At 41.5% G+C, this 12,296-nt stretch overlaps 1 protein-coding gene across 1 annotated transcript; it reads left to right on the forward strand.

The window, feature by feature from the left end:
* The first annotated feature begins 5,117 nt into the window (after window positions 1-5,117).
* On the forward strand, window positions 5,118-11,520 carry LOC106939185 (zinc transporter 1). The gene is made up of 6 exons (XM_015021502.1): window positions 5,118-5,337; window positions 6,574-7,239; window positions 8,544-8,789; window positions 8,881-9,140; window positions 9,873-10,060; window positions 11,006-11,520. The coding sequence occupies exons 2-6, from the start codon at window positions 6,582-6,584 to the stop codon at window positions 11,319-11,321; spliced, it is 1,668 nt and encodes a 555-aa protein (XP_014876988.1). The 5' UTR covers window positions 5,118-5,337; window positions 6,574-6,581; the 3' UTR covers window positions 11,322-11,520.
* The last annotated feature ends 776 nt before the right edge of the window (window positions 11,521-12,296 follow it).

The raw sequence follows: 12,296 nt of genomic DNA on the forward strand, positions 1-12,296 counted from the left end.
GATATGTTTTTTTGTTTTGTTTTTATTCCCCTGAGTTTATTCAGCTCCAAACTCCTCGCACCTTCTTCTGTTTCCCTCAGTCTTTCACCTTTTACTCATAACTCTCACCCATTCAGCTGCTTTGAGAAATGACTTATTTTTGTATTTTTGGACATCTTTTTGGTTTAAAATGTTTCCATCTCTCCTTCTGCTTGTTTTACCCAAGGGGTTGCTTTTAAAGCCGACGCCCTTTTCGATGTATATTTCATATGCAAACTAGAGAAAATATTTAGATGAAAGGACGTTTTTCGGGACGGGATAATCTATTATAGGAGTAAATGGTGGGTTTAATTGGTTGACTACTGGGGTGCAGAAAGCTGTAAACATGTCGAGGTTCTTGTTCTGCAGCAGCCCTGCAAAGCGAATCATTGGCCACAAGGGGGCGCTGATGGCTGTTTTATCTTTCATTCGGACTTGAAGAAGAATTATGAGCTCAACAGCTAAATATTTTTAGATCAAGAGACTTGAACATTAAAACATCCATTTAATGTTTCTGTGAAGAGGTCCAGCTCTCTCTGCCTTCACATTTTTTGCTTTTTGTTCCCCAGAAGCAGAAACAGGCAGGTTGTGTTTTCTTTTCTCCTCCACGGAAACAGCGATCGGTCCCACAGCGATTCTCCACCCAAATGGTAGTTTTCCCCGCACCCCGCCGCCCACACTGTTTGTAATGCTTTAATTTTTAGACATTTTTAATAATGATTTGTTAACTTAATTGAAATGTGCTGGTAATCACAAAGATATGTATGGCGAAATTTGTTTCTCTCAAATAAATGCATGTAATGATTAATGAAACGACTCCGTGGTGAATTAGTCAGTTTGAGGTTCTGGGATTCGTCCCGTGAGAAAGCGAGATGTAAACAGGTTAAAGCAGGAAGTATTGAAACTTGAAGTTCTTCCGAGTCGGTTCTGTTTTTGCAGTTCATCCATCCTTGGTCTCTACCTAAAGGTGCGAGTGTGACCAGGATGGGAATCTCTAGCCGTCACACTGGAAGAAGACTGGTTCTCTGTCCCAGAGATGAACGTGTTTGGGTACCAAATGTGCACATCGACCCAAAAAAAAAAAAAAAGACCTTGTGAAAATGTTGGGTGGGGCTGATAGGTTTCGTTATCCACATTGAGAGGAAAAATACTTAAAAAAAAAAAATAGTTTTCAGGTGCATTCTGGGACAAATACTTGAGGTGATGTGATGAAGCTAATATCCAAGGTTTTGGTAATGGCTACCAGTGTTGTATTTGGAAAAGGTGAGAAGCTTGGATCCTACAAAACACCGTGCCAAATGTTAAGTATGGGGGGATAGTAGCATGATGTTTAGGTGTTTTTCTTCAGGAGGGATTGGTACACTTCACAAGAACGATTACATCATGAAGGAAGGTCATTATGAAGAAATAAAACATTTTAAGGTGTCCTTGAAGCTGAAACTTGAGTTGAAATGGGCCTTCCAGATGGACAATGACCCGATACGTGGATCTCTGTGTCGTAGAAAATTTATGGGCAAAGCTAAAAATGATCTGCAGGTTTATCTACAAACCTGATTCAGTTAGAGCGTTTCTGTAAAGAGGCATGGGTCAAAATCCCAGCAAACATCTGTCATGTTAATCTCCTGTTCCACCTCAAAGGTGCATTATTGGATTAAGATCTGGTGACTGGAAAACACTGGAGGACTTTTTGTGCAGTGGTGCTTCATCTTGTTGGAAGTAGCCATCAGGAGACTGGTATTCTGTAGGAATAATAGTTCAAGTCACAACAAACATTGTCTAAAGCCTCTTTATTAAAGAGATCCTATACAAAGATACAACATGTGATCAGCTCAGTCCAGTCCTATAGACAAACTCAAATGTGTTTCTTACTGTCCTCCTCAACACACCTGGAGCTAAAGCCCTGACTCCCAATTAGTACTTTCTCTTCTGCAATTGCTCATTTTCCAGTGTGATCTGGGACCATCACATCAGTCCTATGAGAGGAAAGCAAGTCAAAAATATCCCTCGGACTGAACGTCACGTGGATGCGCCTCTTTGTGCCCACTGAACAGATTCACAGACGATGACTCGCAAAAAAACCCCCGGATCTTTAGCCCTCGAGAGAACCCGTTCGGCCCCTCATCACGAGGGAAACGCGGAGGCACTCTGAGGGTCAGGGTGTGGAGCGCCGGGTGGGAACACGGCTCAGGATTCCTCCAGGAATGCCAGACTAATCCATACAATCCAGTTCTGATCCAATAGAGGAAGGGTTGTGAGAAAAATGAACAGATTTACAATATCATTAGAGAAAGGTTACATTAGAGTTGACTGAAGTATTGCCAAGAAGCTGGTTTATTTTAGTGTTTAGTGAGGTTTTTTTTTTTTTTTTTTTTAAAGAAACTACTGCTGACTTTGGTCTTATTTCAGGACTGATTAGTTCATTGAATGAATGAACTAATCATTCAACAAATGATTAGTTCATTGAATGATGAACTAATCATTCAGTGATTAGTTCATTGGCAAAAGTCTCTTTAGCTGCTGAAAGTAAGAAGAAAACATAAAAATGAAGTACTTATTCAAGAATAACTGCAAAATGGTTACATGTAGCTAACTGAACAGCTATGTAATGTCTTCATCTAAAACGAAAATAAAAATAGCAACCACTGATTTTGAGTTTTATTTCTCAAACGCCAAACTAAGTCATGTGTAAGACTTTGTTTGCTGCAGTGCTTTAGTTCTGCTGCCCTTTAAAAACATGCTTACCTTAAACTCAGAGCAATCAGTATATATACCACCTTCTTCAAACTGGAGATCATTTGTTTCCCTTCTTGATCTGATAATTTAGAGAAAGCAGAAAGGTTGTGTTGAAGTGGAAAACAAAGGTTGATTGGTTTTGTCTGGTATTTATTTATTAATTAGTTGTTTGTCTTGTGGGTTTTTTTGTGACGCTCTCTGAGTGTGGTTTCAAAACTATGCTTGAGGTAAAATATTTCCTCATGTTCAGCTGCTGTTTTCAGTCATACGACCAGAAGAATTCCTAGAGTGTCTCTTCGGTCCACATTGGTGAGAAACTGTGAGCCAGAGGAGGAATAAATGAAAAGTTCATCAGTTTTATGTCAGATGTTTAATCTCTTCCATGTAAATGGATGGGACACACTGCTGCATCCCCCCACTGTATGCTGAAATTTCCACATAAAGAATGGAGGTTTCACAAATCAAAAAACTTTATAGCGTTTTTTTACACACATTTCTTTGAACTGAGGATGTAACACACCCCCAGGTCAAATAGCCCTGGGTGGAGAGCCTCATCACTCATTTGAAAAACTGCCACTGTTTCTAATGTCTAAAGTTGAGTGAAAATTAAGATGTGAACTGTGAAAGTTTACTTTTCAATCTACCTCCTGATACTGTGACTTAAACATAAAACTTTTTAGACTGTTCTTGTAGTCTTTGACACAACAAATCCAGTAAAAGAACATCATTTAGAACCGACGGCTGGGAAAACATTTAAACTTAAAAGCTTTGACTTCAAGCTGACCCCATTTTAATTTCTTGGTTTGTCAAATTAGCAACTGGAGCTAGCATTAGCATAGAAAAAGGTTTTAGTTGAAGCTCCGTCCTTCAACAACAAACTGTTCCAGTTCTTCAAAGACACAGTTTTGGTTCAAATATCATCAAAAATATTGATTATCGAGCAACATGCATGTTGCTGTTTATTTAATACAAAAAAAAATTGAGGCTAATGCTACACATGCTAGGCTGAATATGAATATGAAGTTATGCTAGCATGTATCTCTGCCATTTGAATGACGGGTTTATGAACAAGACTAAGTTGATTCTTCTTCTTTAGATTTTAATGGCAGCTTGCATCCATTATTGTTGCACTACTGCCATCTGTTGGATCCTAATACTTATTCCTGAAACTCTGCTAATGAGCCCAGTATTTTTTAAGAAACAAAATAGCTTCTCTTTTCCTTACTATTTAACTGAGCAACCACATTCTCAAATTTCAATTCCCTAGTAAAACCTGTTTCCGTTTTCAGTAATCTTTGATTCACATATTTCCTACAGCTAATAAAAACATGTTCCATCGTTTCTACAGCATCACACCAAGTCCATAAACCAGTAAGATGTTTCCCCATCTTTAAAAGAGTGCCATATGAATTTAAATCAGAGCAGTGACAGATTTCACCACCTATATGGTGACCAAAGCAGAACAAATATCAGCAAAAACATTGTTTCCCCCCCGAGCTAAAGGTCTAACCTCAACTGTGCTTCCTGAAATGACGAAATCTAGCCAAGCTGTTGTGTCTGCAGTTTGGGTACGGTGACGATCAAATGCTTCCTTGCCTGGGCTTTCTTTGGGCTTGGCCATGCCTCAGGAATGTGCTGGCATGCTGGTGGGGATAGTAGGGATTTATCTGTAGTGTCAGCCCGTATCTGTCCTGTTGATCCACGACCCAGTGGACTGAAACAAACGGGGCCAACGACCGATCGAGGAAGGAACAAGTTCATCGTGTTCAGAAAAACTGAGAGCGCTACAGAAGCAAAGTGTTAATTTGCACAATTGTGTTTTAATTATAAAACTATTTATCAGAGATTCTTAACATTTTTGCTTTCTTGTCAAACAAGGATAACCAGAGTGAATACAAAGTATGTGAGTTCAGGTGTTTTAGCCCATTTTCTCTACTGAATTGTTTTAATTAGTCACACCGAAGCCTCACAATCAGATTTAGGCCCATACTTTGACTAGGGCCCTTTTGGTCTACTTCATGTTGTCAGACAGTTTCTTTTTAAATGATTTCCTGATTGCAGTTGTTTGGCAGCTGACTGTCAAGCCTGAAGGAAACTTGTAAACCTGTAAAACTGAACACCTGTTGCCAAAGAAATATGTTTAATTACAGCTAATTCATGTTTTAACAAGAAATGAATTAAACAGTTTTAAAACCTTTGTGTTTTCTCAGGTCATTTTTAACTTATCTTAATCTTTCTCCAAGGCCTCCATGATGCGGTTCTTGATGTGATCTGGTCCTAGTTTCTAACCTTGACAGTCCAATGGGGATTTTGAGTGCAAACAGTTTTGTGTGAAGTGTGGGCTTGACTGTGTGTGTTGGTAGGTTTGCATTGTGTCCCTCCAAAATGCTGAGGAGGGGAATGCAAACAGGGACGACTGAGAGAGTAACAGCGCCCATCCTCCTCTCCTGCTCACATGACTGTGATTAGAGCCAAGGAGGAGGAGGAGGAGGAGGAGGAGGGTGCACCGAAGAGGGAGCAACATCCATGCGTTACACAGATTCTATCCAGGAGTTAAGCTCGTCTTCCCTCGTCTGCTTCTTTGGGGTAAATACATTTTAAATTTGTTACTTTGTGTACGTTTCATGGAGAGAAAAAAAAGTTCTACATAGAACTCTGGTTAGTTAGTTACCTAAAATCAGGAGTATATTTTAATTCCCTCAATTGAAAGAATGTTTCTTTTTTTTTTTTTTTCTCCATAAATGCTTCGTCCTGTGGGAGACTGATCTCAACGTTCTTCCCTTCGACTTTGAAACAATGTCCATCTACTGCCTAAATGAATACATGTCAATATGTTTAGCTAAATAATCCATGCATATGAAACGTACCGTCAGGGACGTTTGACTAAAACAGAGACATTCAAATTAGTTTTCACTCAACTAAAACATTTATTTCTAATAGAAGTACTCCAAATAAAACTTTTAAGCATTTCCAAAACCATTTGCTGAATTTTCATTACAGCAATCAAAGTCGTCTTATATTTGCTGGCCAGGTTTTTGCTTGTTTTCAATGTTTGTTTGTTTGTTTGTTTGTTTTGACAGCTCATTTTAGTTCACAGATACTCTGTCAGATTTAAGTCAGGACTCTTACTGGCCCACTCCTGTTAACGTGAACATACTACTTCCTGTCAGAAGAAACATGTGACAGGGGTATGAATAATTTTGGGCTTCACTGTAAGAACTTAATTGACATCTTATTCATCATCCAGAGGGTTTAATGTGATCAGTCCTCCCTTTTATAAGTAAAGTTTTCAACTCTTTTGGGAGGGTTTTGGTTTAGGAGAGTGTCCAAGGGCATCTGTGAGGTCAGACACTGATGTTGGACAGGAGGGTCTGGTTCTCAGTCTCTGCTCTAATAAACTGAAAAAGGTTTTTGTTTTGTTTTTTTGTATTGTCTTGCATTTATTCCCTCATCAATTCTGAGCAGCTTCCTTGTCCCTACTGAAGAAAAGTAATCCCACAGCATGATGCTTCCACCACCGTGGTCATTGTTGGGAGAGTTTTTAATAGGGTGATTTGCAGGGTAAACTTTCTGCCAAGCATACAACTTAGTGTTTTTGTAAAAGTAAAATTATCAAACATGTGTGTATATTACAAAGCCATTTATAATTTTCCTTCCAACTCACAATCATAAACTTACTTTATGTTGTTCTGTCCCAGTAAAACACGTAGGTGGTTGTAGCAGGACGAAATGAGGCACAGTGTTGTGCTCTTTTAAACTTTACATTTATTTATTTATTTATTTATTTATTTATTTATTTATTTTTCTTAATTTGTCTCCCAGTGTCAGGTATGAGGCTGCGACAGTGGTGCATTATGGGGCTGACTGTGCTGCTGCTGCTGTGTGAGATCGCCGTCAGTCAGCTGTGTAAGTCTCTCATCACCATGGTGGACGGCTTCCATACACTTTTCATCCTTTTCCACATGGTTCTCCACCAGACTGAGGGCTTCGACAAACCTTGCACCCGCTCCTCTGCGCTTGCCTTCTCCTCCTCCTCCTCCTTCTCCTCATCTTCATCCTCTTCCTCGGGGGCTCTTCCTCCTCCTTCACTGTCAGGTCCACCTGCCGAACTTCCACCCAGAGCCCAGTCTGCGGGAGAACAGCCCCGCCAAGACCCGGCTGCACCGATTGACTCACAAAAACATTTTTCCCCAGCAGCTCCGAGCTGCGGCCTGTCGTTCCCCGACAGCCGGAAGCGGGCTCTGGGTGTTTTCATTTCCCACCTCCTCCTGGTCTCTCTGTGCGTCGCCTACTTCTTGGAAATCATGGGCTTCATGGTGAAGCCCCACCCGGTTCACCACCCCCTGCTGCCAGTGGTGGTTGGAGCTGGCAGTCTGCTCCATAAGATGCTGCTGTTTGTCCTGGACTGGGATGAGCTGCTGGATAAGAAGGCGGGAAGCTGCAGGCGGCGGGCGGAGACTCAACCTCCCCTTGAAATGAACTACAAAGGTGATGGCAGCACAGACACCTCAAAACCTCTCCAACAATGAAACAAAACTAATCCATTAACTTGCAGCTTTTTTTTTTTTCATCACACATAGAACATGTTCAGAATACCAGTTCTTCTACGTGGAATTTATAAAACGAATCGTTTTATTTAGCATCGCCGACAAAAGTGTGGAAAGCGTGATATATACATATTATTGAGCCTTCTGAATCAATATTTTTGCATACTTTGATTGCAACATCGAGTTTTTCCGCAAACATCAATTTCCAGGTCTTGCCAAAGAATCTAAAGTGGATCTAAGAAGAATATAACCTTGTCTTCAGAATCACATATGTGGCTGTAAGCTGAAGGTTGTTGTTTTGAAGGTGAACCTCCATCACAGTGTTAAATGTTCTGCAGCCTCTAACCAGGTTTTACTTGCAGGCTTGCCTTGTTTCTTTCCGTCCCCCCTCGCCCCCCCCCCAAAAAAAAATAAAAATAACACCACAGTTTAATACTGGCATCATCACGTTTCACCATTGTCCCGCTGCATTCATGATGAAGTTTTGTGTTAGGTTTCAGCCACACATAGGCCAAAACCTTTTAAAGAGGCGGCGTTACATATTTTACAGGCACATTGTGCTAATGTATAGCACAGTCAAGTAACTGTGTTACCTCAGATTGCTATAAAAATGCTCAATGTATCAAACACAACAACAAAAGAAATTTGATTTTGTAATTTAACACCGTGAAATCGGGCCTCTAACTCTTTAAGAAGCTCCTACTCTTTCCGACACTCTGCCTTCGACATCTCACCATGACGTTTCTCTATTCAGCGTTTATCAACGTTTTTGCCAGCGTTGCGCTGAGAAGTAGCTCGCATAATTAGCTCAGTGGATGTGCAGAGTGGGTGCTGTTCTGTGAGGCAGGAGCTCGGCTGGAAGCTGCAGCTCCCAGGAGGAGCTTCATCCTTCATCGGTTTCTTAAGTTTGTTGGTTGCACTGTTTTTAATTAACTAATAACTTCACTTCCTCGGTCTGTCTCTTGAAATCCCAGTTTGGGTACATTTTATCTTGTGGCTGTAACTGAACAAAGTGTGAAAAACACTGAAACATTATAAATTCTTTTGCTAGAAATTATGAACCTCAGAGTAGCATTTTTTATTATTTTTTTTTTTTAAGAAAGATCAAACAATTACGTGGCAAACATAAAAGAAACTTTATTATTCAATTTAAAAATCTCCGCTAAGAGAACGGTGTGTATGTTCAGCTGGAACACAGATAACACGTGGGGCCTTGTTTTCCATTCCTCTGCTCCACTCCCACAGTCTACGCTGCCGAGGAGTCCCAAGGCCAAGACGAAGAGGAGCTCTCTGTCCCGTCCAAAGTTCAAACTGCAGCACACCACTGTCTCCACAGCGGGGCACTTGTCCTCTGTAATCCAGGAACTCCCAACCTGCCTCAACACGACTGCAGAACGGAGCTTCAGCTGCAGGAAACCGCTGACTCAGAGAGCAGTGCTGCGCATTCAAAGAGAGAGAGTCTGAACTACCACCTGGGCACGGGGCATCCTGGTAACAGAGTTCAGATAATTGACGTTTTCCTCCAAAATGCTCGTGGACGTTGCTTTATTTTTGTAACTATTTCTGTTTCCTCCGATCGCAGACAGCCAGAATACACATGAACCCTCTTCAGCGGACAAGCCATCGTCTGGATGGAGCTGCCGCTGGGCCCTCTGCCTCCTGTCCTTCGTCTTCGTCATCCAGGGACTCTTCACGTCCCTCCTGGCTCTGATCAACAGCCTGGTGACACTCGTCGTTCCACGGCTCCTGCACGGCTCCGGAGCCTGCAGCGTCCTGGTTTATCTGGACCCGGGCCTCTCCATGCTGGCTGTCATCACGCTGATTGCAACGTCTGTGCCGCAGGTCACTCTGTCAACTTTTATGTCCTTAAAGAGACGTTGTAGGTAGTGGTGGCGCTGGGCAGGGAAGATCCCCTGTAGCAGTCTGTATTGCAACAAATGTGAAGAAGTCACTGACTGAAGATGCCCTGCTTTTCTACAGCCATTACAAAGGAACACAAATCCTTGCAATTGCGGTGTTTCCGTTAAATAAGAAATAAATTAAAATCACACGTTAATAAGCTTGTTCACGAGATAGCGACTAATGTAAACAGTTACATGAGATACATTCATAATTCAGCTGTAGCGCTAACGCTCGTCATCTAGCAATCAGCCATCGGGGGAAACGTCTGCGTCTTATCCAGGCGTTGTTCCCGAATCGTTCGGACAGATCTAAGAACCGACCCAGCCAACAAAATTTTCATGTGGGGCCAATATGGGTTGGAAATGGGCTGAAAAATGGGCCCCATGTAGGATTGTCTCCATAATGGCCCCATTTTATTAACCCATATAGGTAATATGTTGGGAAAATCTGGGCCCTAACTGGGCAAAGAACCCATCCAGGCCCCATCTTCTTATGGTCACCCAGTAACATATCACTGGGTAAGCATAAGGTGCCCAGAATGTTTATCGTTTTTATTTGTTTTACTTTTTTTTTTTTTTTTTTTTTTTAACTCACCTTTCAGGGTGCCAACCAACGAGGCCTGCTCTAAATTACGCAGCTTGGTTTTTGTGTTTCTGCATTGCATCCCTTCAGGTGTACAGGTACGGCATGCTGCTCCTTCAGGTCTCGCCTCCACACATGTGCGTGTCTGATGTCGGCCGGAGGCTGGCCGGCGTTCCCGGGGTGCAGGATGTGCACGAGCTCCATGTCTGGCAGCTGACCGAGTCGCTCACAGTGGCCTCTGTCCACATCCACTGCCACGCCGGGTTTACGTCCAACAGGTGAAGTCAAATTCTGCCGTGACAATTGATTCTGCAGACATTGTGTTTGAAGCGATATGAACGGGCTGAAATGTATTTATTGATTAAACATGGTGGAGTTGGGCTTTAAAAAGTTTGAAGGCTGCTTCGAGGCCGTGAAGATGTGCTTGGTTAACAGTCTACTTTCATTTTATAAAATATTACATTCAGGCAAGTTTTCTCTGGATTTAACTTTTCTGAATATGTCTCACAGACAGCATTGGTGCAAACATTTCACTGATTGTTGTTTCGGTTAAGTATGTTCTTATTTCAGAGTACCAACCCCAAAGCAAAACAGGAAACCATGAAAAGGGTTTCTGTTTGCTGTTATTGTCTCCATGTTGAACTTAGAGGAAAGTTGCATTTTTGTTTTTTTTTTTCTTTTTTTGAACAACAGCCTTTTAAAAAACTGTCCTCATCTCAAGATGCCCCATTCACCAACAGAATCATGAGTTAACCTCCAGTCATAAGGCAACAAACTCACTTCACTTATTTAACTTCTCTATGTGAGATTATGTTTGGGATTTAATCCCTACTTTAATTAATTCAGCGTCGCTCTTTGCCTTCCAGTCTGTATCGCGTTTTAAAGGAATAGTTCGGTTTTCCCAGTGAGATTCTCGTATTTTTACCTGCAGTTAGTACCAACCAGAGGTCAAAGTTTATTTCAAGTCAAAGAGGACAAAATGCCAAAGCGGACTTTAATCGTGTTAAAACAATCTGTAAGTCATCCGAGTGGATTACCCCAGCGTTTTCACCTTTGTCATGTTGGCACGCCGGCGATTATTTACATGGGGAAGAAGAGAGGCCGTGCACCACCATTAAAACAAAACAAAAAACAAAATTTATATAACGTATGATTCATAAGAATTCAACATAATTTTATTTATAGATGCCTTATGTATATCTAATGTATTTTTATTTGTCCAGCTATGCCGATGTGATGTCAGGAGTCACCAAAGTGCTGCAGAATGAGGGTGTGAGCTGCAGCACTATTCAGCCAGAGTTCACTTCCTCCTCTTCCGCGATCAGAGGAGATGAAGCCGCCACCTTCGTCCACAGAGAGGACCCCTGCTCTCGTCCTCTCCCACAATGCAGCCTGGCCTGTGGGAAAGCCTGTGCTGCCAGCATGTGCTGCTCCCTCCTGGAACGGACAGAGGAGCAGACCCAGAGCGTTCAGAGATCAGGAACTGGAGAGAGCAAGGAGGATCCTCAGACTCTGGTCATCGAGAACACGTTCCTCTGACTCTCTGTTTTTACCTGACATAAGAAGGTGAAGGCGGAAAATAGCACGATGTTTATCTCTGTTAGTTTTATTATATAAACAGGTGTTATTCCAAAGATTTTCTATCCATTTTTGTTTCTTTATTTGATTATGGAAAAACTTTACTTTTTCAATTTCATATGGGTGATGTTAAATAAATTCCAGTATTATGTAAAATCAACTTTTTGGGTGTTACATTATGTTATAATGTTATTCCCTCATCAAAAACATACTTGGAGTGTTGCTTTGACTGTTTCATGCATGTTTGAAAAATCCTTTGAGCTGTGCTAAAGGCCTGGGTGGACTTAGCCCCATCTTTGAGACAAAGCCCCTCCTCGGAGCTGCAGCCTCCAGAAACAACCCTCTCCTGGGGGTCCCCCACTGAGTTCCTTCAGACTAGCCAGCAGCAATTAGCAAACACCTGGTGGAGCTAAGCATCAGCTGAGCTCATTACACAAGCTGCTTCTCAGTGCAGTGCCGGTAAAATCGCTGTTAAAGGGTTAATAGAGGAGCGGTGTTTGGACAACTTCCTGAAGACAGAGTTTCAAAAAGAGCAGGAGTTTTTAAAGACACAGAGACCCAATTTCAAGGCCTTAAGTTGCCAAGTAAAATTTCTTTTAAGTTGTTTTCAGGCTTAGGGTTAGGGGTATTAGGGGTTAGGGTTATGTCCAATCGAGCCTTTGCTTTCCAAACATGGAGCAGAATAAACAGATGGAACAAACAAGCGAAACACCCCATAGATTGAGAATATTAAAATGAACATGGACTCGTTTTATAGAAAATGGTGCAGTTTTTCTTTTTTAATAAAAAGCACTGTAGAGATGCAGCAACAATCAAGACCCTGATCACTCTGATGATATAAAACTCTCCAAACACCTAATATATATGCATCAACAGATAAGCATAGCAACAGAGAGAGAACATAGTCTGTGAAATTAAAAGGTTTATTGGATTTTC

Source organism: Poecilia latipinna, unplaced genomic scaffold, assembly GCF_001443285.1.
Source record: "Poecilia latipinna isolate Pla-1442-1.1 unplaced genomic scaffold, P_latipinna-1.0 Scaffold85, whole genome shotgun sequence".
Taxonomy (NCBI): Eukaryota; Metazoa; Chordata; class Actinopteri; order Cyprinodontiformes; family Poeciliidae; genus Poecilia; species Poecilia latipinna.